This window comes from Aquarana catesbeiana, linkage group LG01 (assembly GCF_042186555.1).
Source record: "Aquarana catesbeiana isolate 2022-GZ linkage group LG01, ASM4218655v1, whole genome shotgun sequence".
Classification (NCBI taxonomy): Eukaryota; Metazoa; Chordata; class Amphibia; order Anura; family Ranidae; genus Aquarana; species Aquarana catesbeiana.
In genome coordinates, this window is record NC_133324.1 from 541,440,061 (window position 1) to 541,463,538 (window position 23,478).

Here is a 23,478-nt window from a genome sequence, read left to right on the forward strand (position 1 = left end):
CTTTAAACACGTCGCAAAAGCTAGTTGCAGAGGCGGTGTGATTTGCCACCCCTCCACATAAAAGCCAGGTTTTGCAGTGATGAAAGCCATTTTCTTGGAGTCACAGGGAGAGACACAAGAATGAATAACATGCTACTTAATAGGGCTGCACTTTGTTAATGGGGGTAAACACTTTTAAATTATTGGTCTATCACAAATATCTCGTAGTTTTGGTTTTTCTTATTTGTTGGATATAATCAGCAACAGTTTGCTTAAATATGGACTTCTTGGGGAAAATACACAAAAATGAATATAGCTCACAAGTTTTTGGTGTGTTTCCACAAGTAAATTGGTTGCTATGTCTCCACTGGTCTCCTGGTTCTGATAGAAAACTAAATTAGAGGCACCGAGATGTAGTAGTTGCAAGTTTAAAAAAAAAAAAAAGTATGCTGTAATGTTGCCAATTATAGAAATAGGTAAATCAACTAAAATTCCTTTGGTAATTTGTATAAACATTGTCACCAGATTAGCCAATGTATAAAAATCAGTTCAATATTTCACATGCTGTATGCCTAAAGAAATAGACTGAGAAAGAAAAATGTAGTGCTTAAAAGCCTAGCATACTGTCTGATCTAAATGTCATAAATACACTCTATATCAATATTTATTTGTAAAATAAAGATTCTGAACAGTTGGGAAAAATAAAAAATAAACTAAATAAATTGGAAAAATATATGTAATTAATTTAGTAATTCAGTTATTAAAATATTTCCGGAATCTAAATATAAACACAATAGACAAAAATGATAGATTTTCTTTAAAAAGCACAAAAATACAAATGCCAAATACTGAGTTTGCACCACTTTATAAAGAATGAATCATTCATAAACTTTTTATTCCAGATTGCGAAGTACTATCTACTTACCATTCCGACCATTTTGTCTTAGTGTGTTTGATGACAGCTGAATAGAACTGCTATGTCCTATATTCTGTGGGAATTTAAGATCTTCTAAATTCACATCTGTGCTTAGTCTTGCAACTTCAAGTTCTAATGATTAAACAGAAAAACAACATTAAAAAATAAGGACATTAATTCCTCATAGGAATAAAGTGAAAACCAAGCAATTTCCTTAATCGTAGGTGAAAGCAATCATTTATATAATGATTGGGGATCTTCTCAGAGTCATACAAAGTAGTGGCATGACTAACTCAAAATCATACCAAGTAGCCTCGTCACTTAGCTTTCTTTGATACTTCATATACTTCCTACACAATGTGTGCCAGTAGCATACTAGGTGTTATCAATTATTAAAAAAACCATCAATACAAAAAAAAAAAGTGTGCACCATATGCATAATGAGAAAAAAACATTTACAAAATGTTAAAATTATAATCATTATCAATAACATAAAATATTCACTTTACCAACCTTTATTTTATGTATTTTCTACTTCAGAATTCATTAATAATTTTTTAACCTAACCCAATTCCCAGAAAGTGCCCTGCGGTGGGCGTGACTAAGTTGCACCGTGTGTGTGTCTATGGACAGGTTGTCAGAAACCATGATCAGACTGAGACAAAAGTACAGTTAAATCTCACTTGTTTAATAATAATAAAAAAAGGTAAACGGAGTAAACGTAGTCAAAACATAGCCAGAGTTCAGGAACCGGAACAGATAGTCAGACAAGCCAAAACGTCAGGGAGCCAGAGAACAGCATAGTAGAACAGCAAGCAGGATCTGGAGCCAGAAGGAATGTCAGCCAAGTAAGTCTTTAACAGGAACACAGGAGAGCGTTTCTAGAGATGTGACCAAGAAGAAGGCAGAGATCATCTGGACTGGACTGCTTAAGTAGCCAGGACTAATGAGCAGGATATCATAAACAGGTGAGTCACTGTGGAGAGATAGGTGCTGGCAATTAGCCGACAGCTGAGCAGCCAGCTTTGAGAAGGAAGGGCTGAGCCCAGCCCTGACACACATACAGTCCAGCTTGGGAGTGAGCCCTCATGGGTGACCCCTCAGCACACGGCTTGCTGAGGGGGCACCCACAGGGAAGAAAGAACGGACGACGCTGGCAGGGGATTCCAGAAGAGGTAAGTGTCAGCTCTGTACCATACCAATGCTCAGAGCAGGTATAACTTATTTTTAATTTAACAAAAAATGCTTTTACAACCACTTTAATAAAGGATTTATCCACCCCCACCTCACTTGCATTTACTACAGTAGACTAAATCTATCACTATAAAAATTGTTTACCCCTCTCCCACTCATCAGCAACTCTTCAACCATCTCTGTGGGGCCAACATTTTTTTTCAAAACTCAGCCCTAGAGGGACTTACAGTCTCATCAGAATCCATGCAAGAGAAGAATCAGAAACTGCCTTTAATACTAGATACACTATGGGCACTATTAATATCTGGTGGAGCTCTTTGGGCTGTGCAATGCCCTGGCAGTCTTTCAACATCTTGTTAATGACAATCTTTAGAGATGGTATATTTGGATGATATTTTGGTGTTCTCTTCTGATCTTTTGTCTCATCGTTATCATGTCCATGCTGTTTTTCAGTTCTTCTTTGGCCAAAAACTTTACACAAATCTTTTACTTACAAGTGCCATTTTTGGAATGCATCATCACAGAATTTACAGACGGCCAACTATAAAAAGTATCTGCAGTATTGGAGCGGCCCCTACCCACCAGTCTCAAGGCCACCCAAGGATTCTTGGGATTCTCCAAATATTATTAAAGTTTATCTACAGCCAATTTTTTTGTTTTGGTTTTGAAATGAGTGGGGAAGAATTAAAAATCCTCGCAGGTTTACTGCTATCTGGTTGCCCCATTCCATTTCATTTTCTGTTCTGGTGACACGGTTTTACCAGACAGGAATTAATGGAAACTCACCAACAGAAACACAGAAAGAAGTAAAAATCTACGTCAAAATGTTTAAATCATATATTCTTTTCCATATTGTATTTAAAATTATTTCTAGCCTAAATGTTATAAAATGAAACCATATGCTGCGACCATAAAACACTTATAAGTAGGGGAATGCGAGAACAACTATCATACTTTTATTTTTATGTGTTTTCCTGTTTTAGAATTTCTCTCACTTCCTCCCTGGTAAAAAATGTTTCATCCGGGCAGAAAGTAAGGGAAAAATCTTGAAGCCCGTAAAGCAGTAAATCCTGAAAAGTATATATACAGCCAATTGTTTTCCAACCTTTGAATTGAGTGAGGAAGGATTAAAACTCCATTCAGGTTTTACCGCTTCAGTATCTGGTTGCCCCATTATATTTCACTTCCTGTTCTAATGACACAGGTTTACCAGACAGGGCATAATGGAAACTCCCCAACAGCAACACACAAAAAAGTAAAAGTGAAAGAAGAGTTCTAACCTTTCCCCACTCCATCTCAAACTAGAAAAAGATATATATATCCTTTACCAACTTTTCCACCTTGGTGTCTCGCATTACAACTTATTACTCAAACATGGCTGCTTCCAGTCTCCTCCAGCTCCTATCCATTTCGGCTGAACCCTGGATACAAATTTCTATGGACTTCATAACAGACCTACCACCTTTCAAAGCTTTCACTGTCAACTGGGTGGTTGCAGACTGATTTTCAAAAATGGTACAGTGTCTTTCCTTTCTGTGCTGGCACTTATTTCTCTATTTATCAATAAGATTTTTCACCTTCATGGTCTGCGGGCTCATATTACATCAGATAGGGATGTTAAATTCACCTCCTGATTTTGTAAGGTTGTGTAGGGTGCATTTGCAATAACTTACAATTTTTCAGGGTGTACCCCCTTCTTCAAGGTCCAAATTAAGGTCTTCCATTGTATGTTCCAGTTGTGAGAAATGATGTCCCACAGGTATGCAGAAACTATCTTCCTTAAAGGGGGGTTCCAGCTGCATTTTTTTTTTTTTTTAAAGTCAGCAGCTACAAACACTGTAGCTGCTGACTTTTAATAAGGACACTTACCTGTCCAGAAAGTCCGCGATGTTGGCCCCCCCGAGGCTGATCCGTCCATTGGATCGGCCACCGGCGCCTCCATCTTAACGAAGGGAAACAGGCAGTGGAGCCTTGCGGCTTCACTGCCCATTTCCTACTGCGCATGCGCGAGTCGCGCGGTGCTTTGTGAATGGCCCCGCGGTTTTCTGGGACACACACAGTTCCCAGAAGGCCGCTCGCCGAAGAGGAGGAAGCGCCGCGGAATAGGAAGAGGCAGATTAGGAAGACTGCCTAGCAACAAGGGTTTCAGGTGAATTTAAAATGTTTTTTTTTTCAAATGTTTTTTTTTTAAATTTTTTTAAGCTTTTTGATGCAAATTTTTATTTTAGGGTGGCCCCCTCCACTTTAAGTTCCTTGATAGTATGTACCAATCTGACTGAAAATGTGGATAAAAACAGAGGAACTTAGAATCTGTCAAGTCATACACTTTCTGAACCAAAAATAACAGTCCCCTCCAAAGGCCTCACATTCTGCCCAATCCTCAAATTGGATAATTTGCAGTCATTGTCAGATATGGAGGACTTCTTTGGAAGTCTAAAGCTGGCCATACACCTATAGATTATCTGCAGATTTTCTATGGTTAGATGGAAAAAGTGGGAGATTCCTCCATCCACACAGTTTAGCGAACATGGAGAAATCTGTTGCACTTTTTCCATCTAACCATAGAAAATCTGCAGATAATCTATAGGTGTATGGCCAGCTTAAGACCCCGTACACACTATTAGATTTTCTGCAGATTTTTATCTTCAGATTTACCAAAACCATATAATATGAGGTCAAACCTTAAGAGTTTCAATTTGTATGCAATCAGGCAGGCCCTTGCACTACATGGTTTTGGTAAATCTGAAAACAAAAATCTGAAGAAAATCTAATAGTGTGTTTGGGGCCTTAAAGAATATAGAATGAGGTTTAAAGAATATTTTCATAGCAATGAAAGGAATCCTATGACAATGGAATGCGAGAAAAAGAACAGCAACTTCACACCTCCACAAGGAGGGCAACCCAAAACTGGACACCTATATTATACATCCTTGATATCCACCACGCAGAAGAAAATTTTATACAATCCTTCATCACTGGAGTGAAGAGCTATACACAGACCATCATCATCATCAAACCAGCAGATAAGTGGGGGAGCAGTTGAGATGTATACAAATACATACAAGAGGGTCAGAGGCAGCTGGCAAATGCTAGTTACCATAAAAATCTGGGTTGTGGGGCGTGGCCTGACAGCATGGAGTAGGACATGTAATCCCTGAGCTTCGTCTATTACTCCTTTTGTCATTACTCCTGGACTGCTTTTACTGCTACACTTACTGGATCACCCTCCCTGGGACCTCTACAACACTCAGAACTTCTGAAGCGACAGGATAAACGGCGGCCCGAGCGGCGCAGCGATCTCCTACACGGCGGCCGAATTCAGGCAAGTCCGCGGCTTCGGCCTACTCCTGGAGCTCCGCGGCCATCTTGGTACTCCTTTATCTCAGACATATCCTTGAATAGCTGTGCTCTGCCGCTGTTTAGACACTGGGAAACCTCCCAGGAGACCTAGACCGCATTAATCCTTATATATACAGACCTCCCTGGCCCCCAGTACCCCAAGCAGAGCGGCGACTGTATTCAGGCTGAGTTGTGGCCTAAGCCTGCATGTAGAAGCCGGCGGCCATCTTAGTACACTTGCATATCCAGCCTGTGCTGCTCCTACAACCTGCTACCTATTTGCTCCCCTGTGAACATCTTCTTTTGGAGTTCTTTTACAAATCCCACTGCAGCCCCAGATCACCAGCATCCCAAACGGAGTAGTATCATATTAACACTCGCCACATAAGAGCAGTTAATACCCCCGGATATACCGGTGACCTAGTGACCCTAGCCAGCACTTTCTCCTGTCTCACAAACAGCTAATTTTACCAACTCAAGATAGGGGACTTGTTGGGTGCTACCCCGGGCCTTCGCAGCATGTCACCAACTAAAGCGCAGAAGGCAGCGGCGGCAAAACTTGATCAGTAATGCCGACAGGATAGAGAGGACATGGAGGAAGATGGAGCCTCTGAGAAAGCTGGGGGGGGAGAACGAACAGCGAGTGACACTGACAAACTCCTTTGAAGCAATCACCTTCTGCAGAACTTCTCTCACAGCACAAATTGAGGAAGTTAAGATGGATATTTCCCTTATTAGGCAAGACTTTCAAAAGCTCAGGGACAGGGTGAAAGAAGCTGAGACAAGACTGAGCACGGTGGAGGATGCTATCCCACCCCTACAAACATCTTCAGATCGTGTGCAGCGGCAAATACACCAACTCCTAACAAAACAGGATGATATGGAAAATAGGCTGAGAAGATGTAACATACGCCTGATTGGCTTACCAGAGGGGTCTGAGGGTAAGGACACTACCACATTCCTGGAACAACTTTTGATCAATACCTATGGAAGAGAAGCCTTCTCCCCTATGTTTGCGGTGGAGCGAGCACATCGCATGCCAGCAAGACCCCCCCCGCAGGGAGCTCCTCCTCGCACGTTCATAGCTAAACTTCTCAACTACAAGGACCGAGACACAGCTCTAAGGATGGCGAGGGAGAAAGGCAATATCCCAGTAGGGAATGTTAAAGTAGCCATATTCCCTGACTTCTCGGCAGAGGTACAGCGTCATCGGCAGAGCTTTACGGAGGCCAAGCGTAGGCTAAGGAACTTACAATACAAATATTCTATGCTCTTTCCTGCCCGCCTTAGAATAGAACACAACGGTCGTGCAGTCTTCTTTGAGGATCCTGAGGAGGTGATCACCTGGTTTGAACGTCGTGCTATTCCTGAAAGAGCTGTTTGATTGAGCCTCAACAACTCTGTGAATCTGCCGTAGAACTGTTCATGAACCAGCATAAGAACAAAGTATAAATCCTTATATTCACAGTATAAGAGTCAACTTACTATCCGGGGCTCCGGAGAAACAGAAGTCCTACCGACAACATGCATTGTGCAGCAAGACTTTACCACACACAATACTGGGAAGCAGTACCATGACTACTGAAATTTTTTCTGGAACTTATTAGTTGCAGTTAACTGGAAGCAAGGGGATCGGGAGACCATGCTATGCCTTATACAAATGATATGGCTGATACCTCTTGTTCTACTCAGTCCCTGGGGACTTAACCAGATGCCTTGTATTCTACATATAACCAAGAAGATGGAATGTTTCCCAGTTCGACATAAGTTAAGGGAATATGCCCGCACCAGTTTGGGACAATGCAGGGCAGGGAGGGGGGTGGGAGTTCATTTGTTTATAGTTTGGTTAACCTTGATTGTGCATATCAACCATAGAAAACAGGTAACATCACGAATGCTATACCCATGTGAATGTTCATATATGTCGTGCGATACAAAACTGATGTAGATATGTTTGCACACCAGGAGCATGTGTGCCTTACGCATAGAGAACAAATTGTTTAACATAACTGTTTTATTAGACATTAAAAGGTTTTGCTTATGGCATCTTTGAAGTTTCTCACATGGAATGTGAGGGGCATGCGCGAGAAATTTAAGCGCGCAGCGGTCTTCACATTCCTCAAGAAGCAACATGCCGATATAATAGCATTGGTGGAGACACATGTTGAGGGGAGTGTCCAGATGGCACTTCACCGGCCATGGGTTGGATGGGCGTGCCATTCTACTCATACATCCCATTCCAGGGGAGTCTCAGTCTTGATAGCCAAATCGGTAGTTATCCACTGACCCACTAGGCCGATATGTCTTTATCCTTGTTAAACTGTATGGAGAACCCCTACTTATAATGGCTTTTTATATTCCACCCTCATTTAACATCTCCATAATAAGGAGGGACTATCGTTCATGGCACGTCATCCGACTATATCTGCAATTTGATTAGGCGACTTTAACACCACACTCAATCCGACTTTAGACAGGCTCCAACTTGCTTCGCCTTTATGTAATACTCCCAATGAGACTAGGTTCTCTAAGCTCATCTCCACCTTTCACTTAATAGACACATGGCGCCACAAGTTCCCACAGGCCAAATCATACTCGTGGTTCTCGTCTTCTCATAGCTCCATGTCCCGTATAGATTTTATACTCATCTACTGGATCACATTAAGCATCCCTATAGCAAAACCACCACGGTCATGGCGCTTGAACCCTTTTTGGCTCTCTCTTCTACCTGAAGATGATGAGCTTATAGATAAATGGAGAATGCACTTTATGGAGAATGACAAGTCAGCATCACCATCAGCAGTATGGGATTCCTTTAAAATATTCGTTCGCTCTACACTAATAACCGCTATCAATAAAATCAAGACAAACTCTTCCAGTGCCCTTGGTAAGGCGCTGGAGGATTTATCCTCTGCTGAAAGAGACTTTGCTACCACCCTGACCCCCACAAATGCAGACTTACTTAAACTACAAACTAGAGTAGTTAACCAGCTACAATACCAGAAAACGAGACAAAAACTATTTTTCTCAAAACAAAAAATGTTTGAACATGGGGAAAAAGCAGGCAAACTGTTGGCATACTTGATACATAGTGAAGATAGGCCCCCGGTAGTTATTACATTACATGGCCCTGGAGGACAACAAATAACAGACCCACCTAGAGTAACTTTTATGTTCAGAGATTTTTTTGCTGACTTATACAAAAGGACAGCTCCCACTGAGACGCAATCTATGTCTCTCTTTTTTGAGATGGTGATTTTCCCACAGTTAACAGAAGAACAGATAGAAATATTAGAGGCACCGCTCACTATAGACGAAATTACCACAGCTATAGCCAGCTTTGCTAGGTCTAAATCCCCAGGATCAGACGGACTTCCAATTGAGTTCTATTCTCAATTCAGTGAAATACTAACCCCTAAACTACTAAAGTTATACAACCATCTCTTTGAAACTGGGACTTTACCCCCATCTATGACAGAGGCAACAATAGTCCTCATCCCCAAACCAGGTAAGGATCCGGGATACCCTGAATCCTATCGTCCAATATCCTTCTTACAAGTTGATATTAAGATATTAGCCAAGGTACTATCCATTAGGCTTAATCAAGTGATTTTATCATTAATACATGCAGATCAGGCTGGTTTCATGCCTGGTCGCAACACCTCGTTTAACCTACGGAAACTATAAGCACATTGGATAATCCAGGGCTTGTCCTCTTCTGTTCCAGGCCAACAAGATGCCTTGTTGTAAAGGCCTGGAATGGAACTGGGCATAGGGCACTGCCTCGGAGGATACCATCCTCCCTAGAAGACTCATACAGAGCTGAATGGGGGGTTGTCTGGTGCCCTGTATCTGATGCACCTAAACCTTCAGGGCACAGATTCTTACAGGTGGCAAGAATTCTCTTGCTTGAACCATGTCTAGGATCAGACCTAAATACTTTAGACTTTGAGCTGGTTTCAAGGCTGACTTTTCGGTATTTATGATCCAGCCTAAGCTTTTTAAATACCGCAGTATGCATATTATGCTCTGTTCTAGAGCCTGTAATAAGTGATCTCTGAGCAGGAGGTCACCCAGATACCCGAACACTAGGATCCCTTGGGCCCTTAAAAGACCCAGTACTGGTGCTAGGACCTTTGTGAACACCCGGGGAGCTGCAACAAGGATAGAGCCAAAAACTGAAAATGACGTTCCTCTACTGCAAAACGTAGGAACTTCTGATGAGGATGAAAGATAGGTATGTGTAAATACGCGTCTTTTATATCGATGGAAGCTAGAAAGTCTCCCCTCTGGAGTGAGGCTACTACTGAGTGGACAGACTCCATCTGAAAGGACTGTATCAGTAGATACTTGTTCAGGGATCTTAGGTTCCGAATGAGCCTTGTGTCCCCATTTGGTTTCTGAACTGTAAACAGGTTTGAGTAAAATCCTGTGCCTCTTTCGGATACCGGAACCTCTACAATCACTCCTTGATGCACTAGATGATGTTGTGCCTGAAGCAATACGTTTCTTTTTGGAGGATCCGAGGGAACGCTGGATCTTAAAAACCTCTGGGGGGGGTACCCCCCAACCCACCCCACAACTCCAGCTTGTAACCGCGAGATATAATTGAGGTGACACACTCGTCCTGAATTATTGTTCTCCAAATGTCCACAAAGTGCAGCAGCCTTCCGCCGGAAAGAGCCGAGGACCGGCTCTGTGTACTTCGGCTCCGGCGGCGCCATTTTCAAATCGCGGTCCGCGATTTTGAAAATGTGACAGCTCGGGATCGGCGTATAACACGCACCTGCGACTTTCCCCTGATTTTAAGGGGAAAAAAGTGCGTGTTATACGCCGATAAATACGGTATATCCTTTTAGGATGTTCCCAATCAGCATACACTGCCTGTTCCAACAGCCCATAAAGGGAAAGCCTGTGCAGCCTGAAGAGGCCTCAGGGATCCCAAAGAGGACCAGAGGGGCTCAGTCACCTCTGCAAGAGGCAACTTAAAGGCAGAACGAACCATTTCGGTCAGGATCAAAAGCCTCTGCGAGTGAGAGGCAGAAATCAACTAGTTATCTTCTTGTCCAGATTGTTCGGAAGCAGACTCATCTGCCAGGCCCTCCACAGAGCCCTGCGCTTTAAGCTCTTCCCCATCCTCAACCCAATCCTGCTCCAGACTAGGAGACTCCGGGGAGGGGAATCTGTCACGCTTCCTGCCACCCTGCAGGATGGAGGCAATCATGCCAGCAATCCTGTGCTCTAGCCCGGCTAGGGACGAGGACAGTTCATCCTTGGTGATAAAGGGTGAAGCAGCAGCGCTGACTATAGGCACAATACCAGATAGTAGTAAAATGTAGAAGCACGAGAGTCGCGCTAGAAATTTAAATTAAATAATGGAAGTGAAATGAATGAATATGTGAACCATATATAATAAATAGACTGATTCGCATATAAAATACTGTAAATAAAGTCTCTATGAGTGGTGGCGTCTAATGATAACCACCCGTGCTGAAACAGAACAACCAAGTCCACATAAGGCAATCTTGATCCTCTCTGTGAAGAAATGTGATCTACCACCGAAAAAATAGAAAGGGTAGCTCCTTACCAGAAAACCATGATCCCCCACCACAGAGGATCATAGCAAGCAAAATCAAGATTGCCTTATGTGGACTTGGTTGTTCTGTTTCAGCACGGGTGGTTATCATTAGACGCCACCACTTATAGAGACTTTATTTACAGTATTTTATATGCGAAACAGTCTATTTATTATATATGGTTCACATATTCATTAATTTCACTTCACTTATTTAATTTAATTTTCTAGCACGACTCTCGTGCTTCTACATTTTACTAATATATGGGTGTCATATAATTAGAGTTGCTCCTTTTCACTTTATCATATACTTCCCTTTAGTGTTAGTCCTGCTCCTCTTTTTTGAAGACATTTACCAGCCACAAAAAGAGAGTACTTGGGTGTAGTATTTAAAAATACCTCAGAAGAGAGACCCTTTATTAGGGCTTGCCAAGCCCCTATGTAACAATCCTGCTAAGCATCGTTAGCCTGCCAAGCAACACTGAGTGACTCACGTGACTTGGGTAAGAAAAAATGAACCACTGCAAGTGTCTGCTCAGAGCCTGCTCTGTGTCCCACAGCTGCCTTCTGGAAGCACCGCATGCTTGGTCTACACAGCTTAAATAAGATGGGTGTGCGCCAGAACATTCTGTGCGTGCGTGGTCCCGTGCGAATTGGCGTGGCTGTATTCGCATATAAGGCGAATCCTCGTGTACCCAGATAAAGGCTACTGCGCATGTGAGGCAAAGCCGCGTGCGTCATGCCCGCTAAACAAACTGCAGAGTCCAGCAGCACTTTTGCAAATGCACGTGTGCCCTGGTCGCCAAACAACAACTGCTGAGCACAGCGGCATTCTTGCGAATGCACGTGCGCTATGGTGAACCAAGGCGAAATGGCTCACCGTCGTGCACCATCATACAGGTAGAAAACAGCCAGACGAGCAAAAAAGGTACACTTTGCAAACACCCACAGCTAGCCCGAAACTCCCCCGAAGGTGTCCAGCTTCTAGCTATCTTGACTGATTGTTACAATCACTGGGACACCCCACAATAATAGGTAATGTTGTTTCACTTACCCGTCCAGGCGCAGGGCAGCTTAGAAACTAAGAGCCCAATCTTCACCCTTCACGGCGGGTTCCTGTCACTTGAGGACCTTCAAGGACTGGGTACCCTTTCCATGTTTAGGGTACACTCCCTTGGACCTGTACAGCACCCTGCAGGAATACCTTAGCGCTGTAGTGTCCAGGATTCCACTTTGCAGGGTCCAGCGCCTGGAGGCCGCATTACAGGCAAAACCTCGCAGGATCTTGAGTCTTCTTTGCGAGGCTGGGGCACCTTTTACTCAAGCATATAAAGCCTGTGTCAAATGGATCCCATTGGTCAATCCCTTGATTCATTTAGGAACCATTTGTGGGACCAGAGAATTGGAGCTCAGAGAGCTCAAACAAACCATGCCATCCACCTTGCAGACAGTGGTAAAAAACTGAAGTGCTTCCTGTGTGGGAGGGGTTATATAGGGGATCACTTCCTGTCTAAAGACCTTTGGTCTACCAGTGTCCACTCACCTGGAGATGGAGTATAACCCAGTAGGTAATGGATATTAGCTTGTGTCCCACGATGTATGAAAAAGAATAATGCATTTAATTCTAGTTTTATCTCGGTGACAAGCTTTGCTATGAAAAACTTCCACCTCAAAGTTCCCTCCCTTAAGCTTACCTCTCACTTTATCGAACCGTATGAAGTGTCTTTCCTTTGCAGTCCAAATTTTTGTCATGTTTCCTTATTGAAACCTCTGGTACTTAATCAATTTTCCAGATCTGGCTGGCCATCCTGCCCTACCAAATCATCAGAAGAATTTGGGGTCCATACCATCTTGGATTCCAAATTGTATTAATTGATTTCAAGTGTTTTGGTCTAGAAGAAAGTTCTGAGTGCTGGCCTCTTATATCTTTGCCAAACATCCTCTTTGCAACTTTCATCAATGGTTCCCTCTGACACCCGGCCCCTGTCACGTACCTGGTGATGGAGCCTGATATGCAGAGGACGGCCTCTCTTACAACTCTGACTTAGAGCCCCTGATAGAGCTGGATCGGAGCACTCGGCCGGGCTATAGAGGTGTCTGTAGGAATCCCAGAGCAATGGTAGGCAGGTAGCTGGAGCGAGTAGACAACTGGTCCCCACAGGCAGAAGTGCAGGTGCAGCAGAAGGGATGGTGGCACCCTCCAGGGTGAAGAGAAGGCAGGTACAGGCAGGCCGGGTCATACACAAACGGGCATGTCAGGAACAGAGGCTGAAGCGGAATCAGATTATAGGCCGGGTCATCAGCAGACTGGCAGAAGAAGCAGGAAGGTGCGGAGTAGAGGACAAGCCGGGGTCGGATGCAGGCAGGAAACAGGAACGTCAGGAAGCAAGCCGGGTCACAACAGGAACGGAAGTCAGGTAAGTAATTGCAGGATACACAGGGAATGCTGTAGAGCAGACAGCACTGAGTCTGGAAACTGACTGAGTTTAAGTAGCCTGTTTGGGCGTCAAAAGCTGTCACAGAGTGCGTGTGCACCAATGGCATTCTGACAGGGGCAGAGGTAACAGGTCATCTTCTTCGGCAGCCATCTTGGGTGCTGGCATGCCCTTCCTGACACTGCCCCCCCCAAAGGGCAGCCTCCGGATTCCCAACTTGGCCCACTTGTCAGGATGGGAGTTCTTAAAAGCTTGAACCAAATTTCGGGCATGGATATTACCTTCAGGTTCCCAGGAGTTGTCCTCTGGCCCATACCCTTTCCATTTTATCAGGAACTGGATCTGATTTCTTCTCTTCCTGCAGTCTAAGATTGTTTCCACCTCAAACTCTTCCTCCCCGTCAATAATTACAGGTTCAGGCGGGCCGGAACTTCGTCCTGGGAAGGGGTCAGGAATGGCAGGTTTCAACAATGTTATGTGGAACACAGGGTGGATTCTAAATGACTCAGGCAACTCTAATTCATACGCAACCTCATTGATCCGTCTCTTCACCGGAAATGGTCCTATAAATTTAGGGCCCAGTTTCTTCGAGGGACAGGCCAGTTTCAAATTAGTAGTTGCTAGCCACACTTGGTCACCAGGGTTCAAGATCAATTCTCCCCTTCTTTTCCTGTCAAAAACTTCCTTATTGTATGCCTGTGTTTTGGCCATTGTTTCCTGTAGCAGTTTGTTATTGGCGTTGAAGAAATTTATAGTTTCAGAAACAGCTGGTACAGGGGAATCTGGAATTGTATTAGACAAAAAAGAGGGCTGGAAACCGTAGTTTGCAAAAAATGGAGATTGCTTTGTTACAGAGTGTACTGCATTTTTATAAGAAAACTCGGCCAGGGGAAGCAGAGAAGCCCAATCATCTTGAGAAAATGAGGAGAAACATCTCAGGTACTGTTTGAGGGTTTGATTAGTCCTCTGTGTCTGCCCATTCGTTTGTGGGTGATATGCAGAAGAAAATGAAAGTTCAATCCCGAGTGAATCACATAAGGCTCTCCAGAATCTTAATGCAAACTGCACCCCACGGTCGGACAGAATATTGGCCGAAATCCCGTGAAGCCTTACGATCTTCTTGACAAAGGTTTGAGCTGTTTCTCGAGCAGATGGTGTGCCCTTCATGGGCAGGAAGTGTGCCATCTTAGATAGCCTAACAACTACAAAAATGGTGTTGTGGCCCTCAGATGGGGGAAGTTACAATAAAATTTATTGAGATCATCTTCCAAGGTCTACTGGGGACAGGTAAGGGTTTTAGCAGACCCTAGGCTCTGGATCTGCTGGTTTTATTGCGGATGCAAGCGGTGCAAGATTCCACATATTTCCTACAATCTTTTTCCACCCCAGGCCACCAAAATGTCCGCTGTACTAATTCAGTTGTCTTGCCAATGCCAAAATGACCTGCCAGCACATGATCATGGCATCGCACCAGGATGGCCATTCGGAGGTCTTCCGGCACAAAGAACTTGTCTTCATGCCAAAGTAGGCCATCCTTTGCCAGTAGAGAGACCCCAGCTGTTGAAGGGTTCCTTACTAGAGTTTGTTTAATTTGTTTTATTAAATCTCCTTGAAGTAACAAGAAGTTCCCAGGGGATAGAATGGTATCGGGAGATTAGATTTCTTCAGATTTGCTGAACATGTGTGATAACGCATCGGGTTTTGCATTCTTGGATCCAGGCCTGAACGTTAAGTGAAAAGTGAATCTAGAAGAGAATAGTGCCCACCTGGCTTGTCAGGGTTTCAATCTTTTTGCTGTTCTTAAATACTCGAGCTTCTTATGATCGGTATAGATCAAGATTGGGTGTGCGGCCCCCTCTAGAAGGTACCTCCATTCCTCCAGGGCGGCTTTGATGGCCAAAAGTTCACGGTCCCCAATGTCGTAGTTCCTTTCGGCATTTGACAGCTTGTGGGAAAAAAAAGCAACTGGATGCAGTAGAGCCTTAGCTCCCTGCCTCTGAGATAATATTGCTCCGACTACTGTTTCTGAGGCGTCTACTTCCAAGACGTAGGGCAAGGCTGGGTCAGGGTGTTTCAGGACAGATGCAGATGTGAAAAGTCTTTTTAGGGTGTCAAAAGCTTTCTGAGCTTCCAGAGACCAAGAGAATCTTGTACCTTGTTTGGTTAAACTTGTAATGGGGGATATGATTACAGAAAAATTTCTGATGAATGTTCTATAAAAATTTGCAAACCCCACGAAACGTTGGACACCCTTCTTATCACTGGGAGCAGGCCAATCCAGGATGGCTGTAACCTTCTGGGGATCCATCTGGATGCCTTCAGTGAAAATGATTAAACCCAAGAATTGGATGCTTTGGCGTTCAAATACACATTTCTCTGGTTTTGCATAAAGTCCGTGTTGTCGAAGGTGACTCAATACATTGTTGACGTGACTAAGGTAGTAATCTAGAGAGGAAGAGAAGATTAGTATATCATCAAGATAAACAACAACAAATAGATCAAGGAAATCTCAGAAGACGTCGTTGATGAAGTGCCGAAAGGTAGCTGGGGCATTGCAAAATCCAAAGGGCATCACAAGGTATTCGAAATGCCCAAACTGTGTGCGGAATGCCATCTTCCATTCATCCCCCTCTCGTATGCGAATGGAAGAGGGTAACGTTTTTTTACAGTGACCTTATTAAGTTCATGGAAGTCCACACAGGGCCGTAATGAGTGGTCCTTTTTTCCTGCAAAGAAGATCTCTGCACCGGCAGGAGACGTGGAAGGGCGAATGAACCCCTTTTTAAGGTTGTCATCAATGTTGTCTTCCAAAGCAACAAGTTCAGATTCAGAAAGAGGAAAGATCCTGCAAATAAGGAACTTCAACCCCAGGAAGGAGCTCAATTGGACAGTCATAAGCCCTATGAGGAGGAAGCGTTTCTACCCCTTTTTTGCTGAAAACATCCAGAAAGTCGTGATATGCTACTGGAACGACTTGGCGGGCTTCGGACTCCAAATCGATACAGAGCAGGGGAGATTGGTCCTGATGATTCTCTTGCCAACAATGCTGAAGGCAATAGGGGGAAAGAAACTTGATTTCTTCTGTAACCCAGTTAATGTGAGGGTTACGAGCTTTTAACCAAGGCATACCCAGAATGATTGGGAGCAGAGGGGAAGCGATTGCATCTAGGCGTAGAAGCTCTTGATGGTTCTCGGCAATGGTGGTAGATAACGGGATGGTTTTGTGAGTAACCAATCCAGATTTAATGGTGGATCTGTCAGCCAGATGTACAGAAAGTCTCTGAGCCTTGGGTAGTAGAGGAATGTGATGTTTGGCAGCAAAAGCTAAATCTATGAAACAGCTGCAAGCTCCAGAGTCAATTATAGCGGGGGTCTGGATAGTTCCTCCTGGGAGCTGTAACAAAATAGGAAGAGCAAGATGAGCAGAGTGATTGGGTAGAGATGGAGGAGAAGCGGATGTAACTGAGAGGCACTTGCGGATTTTGACCGGGCAAGACCTCACATAATGTCCTGATCCTCCACAGTACAGGCAAAGATTTAGCTGGCATCTGCGCTGGCGTTCTGTAGTCAGGGAAGGGCGGAGGAGACCAAGCTTCATGGGTTCAGGTGCGTCTGAAGCGGATGCGGAAGGTGAAGCGAGACTGAAAGAACCAGACACTCGTGGAAGCATCCATACTGGATGGGACTGGTCGGTGGCTCGTTCCGACCTATGTTCCCTTAAGCAACGGTCAATCTGGATTGACGAATTTATAAGTGTCTCCAGGGTGGAGGGGACACCTGTTCTTGCTAGCTCGTCCTTGAGATTATCAGAAAGGCCCATGCGGAATGGTAACACAGGGCAGCATCGTTCCAGCTGGTGTCGGAACTCCAGCGCCTGAATTCTGAAACATAGTCCTCCACGGCCCTGTGACCCTGCTGAAGCTTGTGAAGGGCAGCTTCTGCAGTAGCGGTTTGCTGGGGGTCTTCATATAACTGAGCTATGGCTCCAAAAAAAGAGGCCAAGTCCATCATAGATGTGGTCTTTTGTTTAAGGAGCTGGTGAGCCCAGGCCTGTGGTAAACCCTGAAGCAAGGAAATGAAAAACCCGACCTTGGTGGCTTCCAGGGAGAAGGTTCGTGGTTGTAGCGAAAAATAGAGTTTGCATTCGTTGCGGAAGGCTCTGAACTTGTTGCGTTCTCCGTGGAACTTTTCAGGAGTTGGGACTCTGGGTTCAGGTGGTAGCATAACGACTGCGGGAGCTACTGGCATCCCAGAAGTGGAAGGTGCTTGAGCAGGAGCAGAGGCAGACAAGGTCTGTATTTGGCCTTCCAGCTAGGTATAACCCTGTTGTAAGTCCTTTACAGCTTGTGTTAATCCGGCTAGGTGTTGGCAGAGTTCCGCCATAGGAGAGGGTCCTTGCACAGGCTCAGACATGGCTATCTGCTACTGTCACGTACCTGGTGATGGAGCCTGATATGCAGAGGATGGCCTCTCTTACAACTCTGACTTGGAGCCCCTGATAGAGCTGACAGGAAGCACCGAGATGCAGAGTCGCACGAGTGTCTGGTGGGATCGCTGAACCTGGAGCTGGATCAGAGCACTCGGCCGGGCTATAGAGGTGTCTGTAGGAATCCCAGAGCAGTGGTAGGCAGGTAGCTGGAGCGAGTAGAAAACTGGTCCCCACAGGCAGAAGTGCAGGTGCAGCAGAAGGGATGGTGGCACCCTTGAGGCTGAAGAGAAGGCAGGTACAGGCAGGCCAGGTCATACACAAACGGGCACGTCAGGAACAGAGGCTGAAGCAGAATCAGATTACAGGCCGGGTCGTCAGCAGACTGGCAGCGAAGTGGCAGAAAAAGCAGGCAGGTGTGGAGTAGAGGACAAGCCAGGGTCGGATGCAGGCAGGAAACAGGAAGGTCAGGAAGCAAGCCGGGTCACAACAGGAACAGGAATGCCCCGGCATTCTGACAGGGGCAGAGGTAACAGGTCATCTTCTTCGGCAGCCATCTTGGGTGCTGGCATGCCCTTCCTGACAGGCAGAGGTAACAGGTCGTCTTCTTCGGCAGCCATCTTGGGTGCTGGCATGCCCTTTCTGACAGCCCTAGACATGAGCGGAGACCCCATAAAGGGTGATTGGGGGGGAGCATACGGAAGTAACTACTTACCTTACTTTCAGGCATGTCCACATCATTCAGCCACATCTTTAAAAAGACCAGAACACTCCATTAGCAGAGGCTCATACAAAATGTGCCCACATGATGCTGAGCCTCCACATGTTTTCTAAGCCTATCTTAGTGTTCTTGTCCACATGACACCAAGCCCCCCCATGTTCCCCAAGTCTGTTTTGAGCCTGCCTATGCCTCTGCCACCACCTGATCCATACACAGTCTATAGCCACTGAAGGCATGTTCTAGCTATTGCTCCTGGGTGCTCCCATTGTTCCTGGTACACCTCTTCTGTCACTCCAAGCTGCTGGCTCTGTACCTAGCATTCTACATTTATCATTCCTGGCTACTGACATTGATCTTGGTATGCTCCACCAGACACTTCTGGCAATTGGCACTGTTCCTGGTATGCTCCAACTGTTGCTCCTGGCCACTGGCACTGTTCCTGTCATGCTCCATCTTTCACCCCTGGTTTCTGACACTCTTGCTACTGTGACCATTTGCTAAACTATGCACCTCTGAAACCTTGTAGCTTGGCTCTGCTCCTCAAAGTCATTGCTCCTTCGCACATCTAGCCCTGGTACACTCTGTTTGCCAACTCTGCTCCTTCGAGCACTTGCAGCTGAGCACAGCTACTTCTGGGACACTGCCAAATTCTGCTCCTCTGAGCTCTCCTTTTCCTCACTAATCACCAGTACTGGTAATCTACCAATAGTCCTATCCATGTTCTTGCTACATCAGCCAGTATCTGTTGAAGTGATTCAGGGGTGGGATGAAGCCAAGTCCAAACCCCTGTTTTGGGGTCTCTAAAGAATACTGCCTGTCCCATAGACTTCGCTCCTCAGTTAAAACCAGTCATAGTAAGGGTAGGAGCCAGTTTGTTTTGCTCAGTTGATGACATCAGTTACTTCAAAAAAAACTTCTGTGGTCTCGGATCTGTGCTGGGTATGTGGTTACCATGCAATACTATTCGTACCTTCTGGATAACCATATTTTAAATATACACACTTTTATCAGACGTCCCTCTCCAACCTTACCCTGAAGTTGTCCTGCACTTTATATTACTGGGCTCACTTCCCACAATTCATAAGGGAGTTCTCTGCTTCTTACTCTCTGCTTCTTACTGTCAAGTAAGGTGCTGATTCCCAGGCAATGGAAAATGACAACTTGCAGCACTGTGCTGATTACACAAGCTAACGCTTGTGTATTTTCTATGCGTAGTTTAAAGTTTAAATAAAGTTTAAAGTTTCAACTGTTGAATTAACCCAGCTCCTGTGAGGGGTCCTAAACCTTACGCTTGCAGCACTCACTCTTGCCAAAATTGTGCACAATTATATACGCACATACAGCACATACTAAAAATATTCTAAAAAACGTAATGAATAAAACCTGTTTTATTCACATTTTACTTACGAATATTGTCTGTGTTTTCTCTCACAATGTCTGTTTTTAAGAGATTATCAGCCAACACAAAAGCTCCTTCTTCAACTGTGTCAAGAAGCATGGTGGCTGCTCGCAGCTGGTCCTTTGCCGTCAGATCTTGCCATGCATTCTGTGCTTGTGGCTGGAGGAGATTGTTAACAGTTTCAACCATTGCCTACAAAGCAGAAAGAAGCAATGAATAAAGTTACTAAGCAGTTTGAACAAATAAAAGCATCAGCAGTTAAATAAGCATCAGTATTCTGTTTAAATTAAATTGATGAGTATTCTGATGAAAAACAAAGGAAAAATCCTAGCAATAATGTCAGAAAGAACAGTATGTAGTAAACATTATATACAAATTGCAGCTGTTCCTCAAGAAACATCTGATAGGTAGAAAATATAAAAAAACAAAACAAAAAAACATTTTATGAGAGGCGGCCTCGGTGTTCCAAATGTGCCCAAATATTCTTTGGCCGCACGGCTTTCACAACTCATGATGCTACATGCGACATCAGATATACCCTTATGGTGCTTCTGGAAATCCCTAATTGTGGCCCTGTCACTGTCTCGGTCCTTCTGTGGCTTCCCCCCACCTCACGCCCCCCCCCCCCCCCCACAACCTTCTTACGGCCCATAGTTTGCGTTTCTGGGACTCAGTCCACTACTCACGTAACTTAATGTCCCCTTTCCTCCAACTTCTCCCCCTCCTGAACAAGCCTCTCTTTCTGCCGGGGCTGGACCAACCCCAGGCTTTTGCCTAGTGGCCCGCCCATGGCTACTCTCAGGTCCGTCACTTCCTGGGTTCCCATCCTGGGCTTCCATTTGTGAGCCTCATGGTGCGCCCCCTACAGAATTGTTCCACTACCTGTAATTCCTTCACTGAATTTCTGCCCTCCGTCATAACTCTTCTTTCCCATTCCAGAAAACGGCCTTTGAGCATATGTGTCTCCATTCACCTGGAGCCCAGGGTACTATCTCCTCTATTTACGCATCAACTGCAGGGGGCAATCCCTGTTCCTTTAGAGTCCATTTCCCCTGGACTGTGGAACTTTCCATGACTGCGACCCAGCCGGAATTTTTTCCGACGCATGTTGGCTCGAACTTGTCTTGCATACACACGGTCACACAAAGTTGGTTGGAAATTCCGAACGTCAAGAACGCGGTGACGTATAACATATACGATGAGCGGAGAAAAATGAATTTCAATAGCCAGTACGGGTCTTCTGCTTGATTCTGAGCATGCGTGGCACTTTGTGCGTTGGGATTGTCTACATACGATCAGAATTTAAGTGAACAGATTTTGTTGCTGGAAAATTTTAGAGCCAGCTCTCAAACTTTGTGTGTTGGAAATTCTGATGGAAAAAGTCAGATGAAGCCCACACACAGTTGGAATTTCCGACAACAAGCTCCGATCGCACATTTTCCGTCGGAAAATCCGACCATGTGTACAGGGCATAAAGGTCACGTTTTGTTATCACAACTTGCAGTGACTGATCTCTGAGTAGGAGATCGTCTAAGTAGCCTGCAATTAAGATCCCTAAAGAACCTAGAAGACCCAGTACGCGTGCCAGGATCTTTGTGAAGACCCGGGGTGTGGTTGCTAGGCTTAATCCAACCCGCAGGAGCCACTGTTTAATCTTAGTCCTCTGCTCCTGTTCCAGCACTGTTTGAGGTCTCAACCTCACTGACACCACCAGTATATCTTTCTTTGAGCTTTAAAGTGGAGTTCCACCCTGAAATTTTTTTTTTCAGAATCAGACTCCTCTAAACCTATAAAAAATCATTTGGAGGAATTTTTTTTTTAAATACTTGCCAGAATCGCCCTGTTGCTATGTAGTCCTCCTAATCTGCCACTTCCTGGTCCGTGGAACTCCTCGTCAATTCCTCCCTCGCCTGTGCTCCTGGGAAAGGATGTGTCATCCTTTCCCAGGAGTCTGTGGGCAGTACTGTGATCAAAAATCACGTTATTTCCTGACAGGAAATAACGTGATTTAAGGCTGATCACAGTGCCGAGATGTGTTTATCTATGTTGCCATAACAATAGGGCGGGACCTTCCTCCTTCGCCGCCCGTTGTTATGGCAACTTTGGAAACAATTTGGCGCTACGGCCGCAGGTGAATCGCGCATGCGCGAGATCGAGAGGTGCATGCTGGTTACCCAGCATGCACCTCCCCAACGCTTATCCTGGAAGAGATATCGATTGGGCTTCACATGCCCACAATCACCATGGAAACGGCCACAACAGGAGGGAGAAAATTTTAAGTATTAAATTTATATTTTAGAAAGATCCACAATTAACCATGTATAATCATTTTTTAATTTCAAAATTAATAATGCTCGGATCAATTAAAAAAAAAAAATATTTGGCCGGAACTCTACTTTAATGAGCACAAAAGAATTACTCTCATCTCTATGGAAATTAGCAGAATGTATTGGCAAGTTAAAGTCAACCAAAATAAAGCATAGTAATGGAAACACAACAGATCCACAGAGTTCCTTGCATTGATTTTAAACGTTAGCATATACTATGACCCCAACAGCGTAAACTGTAGCTCTCCTAATAGGGTGAGGTGCAGCAAGTGTAACAAAACTGAGTATGGGCTCGGTCACTCAGGAGCTCTCACAATAAGGGACTAAGCCTGGGCTTGTGGTAATTGAATCAATGTCAAATATGGATCTGCCCTCAGGATAAAGTGATCTGGATACAGTCCTAATTTTCTGCTAGCTAAGTTGGAGCCCTTGAAGACGTTGGTGCACATAAATGAGGTATGTCTATGATGTCAATAGTTGTAACCTTGCTGTCAGGTTTCTGCAGCAAGGAGACCGGGGGGGGGGGGGGGGGGAATCACAACTGGGTACTTGAGCAGGAGCAAGGCAGGAGGGTACAGGAAGGTTCAGGATAACTATCAGGCACAACTGGCAGCAAGGAGGCGATCAGAATAGTGATGGGTCCGGGGTCAGGGAGGTGCAGCCTAACATAGCCACCTAATGGCTAAACCCAAGTTTGGCTGATTCTAACAGCCGGCTGGCTCTTGGGAGACACCTAGGAGCGCTTCTCCTAGGGGGTTATATGATGCGGGGAGGAGCGCCGCGGGGGGACCCCAGAAAAGGAGCCACTCTGTGCAAAACAAACTGCACAGTGGAGGTAAGTATGCCATGTTAGTTATTTAACAAAAAAAAACAAACAAAGCTTTATAATCACTATAAGGAGCAGCTACCGGACACTCCATTAAGCTCCACCACTGGGGTCTGCAAGCCGACTGGGTGCCCTGCTGCCAATGTCTGAAGGTTTGGTGAGGACCCCGCTGCCGGGGTCCCAAAACTGGCTAGGCTTTCTGCTGGTCAGATCCTTAAAGAGGTGCAACAACGAAGGCTTACCATTCTTAGAAGCAGTCCCAATGTTGGGACACTGAAAGATACCTGGACACTTAATGCCAGAGATCCAGGTGCGATGGTACCTACCCTGATGCCAGGGTG

General features: G+C 44.9%; 1 protein-coding gene across 13 annotated transcripts in view; it reads right to left on the bottom strand.

Annotated features, from left to right (window-relative positions):
- ADGRL3 (adhesion G protein-coupled receptor L3) overlaps positions 1–23,478 on the bottom strand; it is a 1,522,275-nt gene that overhangs the window by 651,199 nt on the left and 847,598 nt on the right. For all 13 annotated transcript variants that reach the window (XM_073595048.1, XM_073595046.1, XM_073595028.1 and 10 more), the window contains 2 exons: positions 19,993–20,176; positions 905–1,027 (listed from right to left, as the gene is read on the bottom strand). In XM_073595048.1, the coding sequence (XP_073451149.1) occupies positions 905–1,027; positions 19,993–20,176 (307 nt within the window). The remainder of the gene's footprint in view (positions 1–904; positions 1,028–19,992; positions 20,177–23,478) is intronic.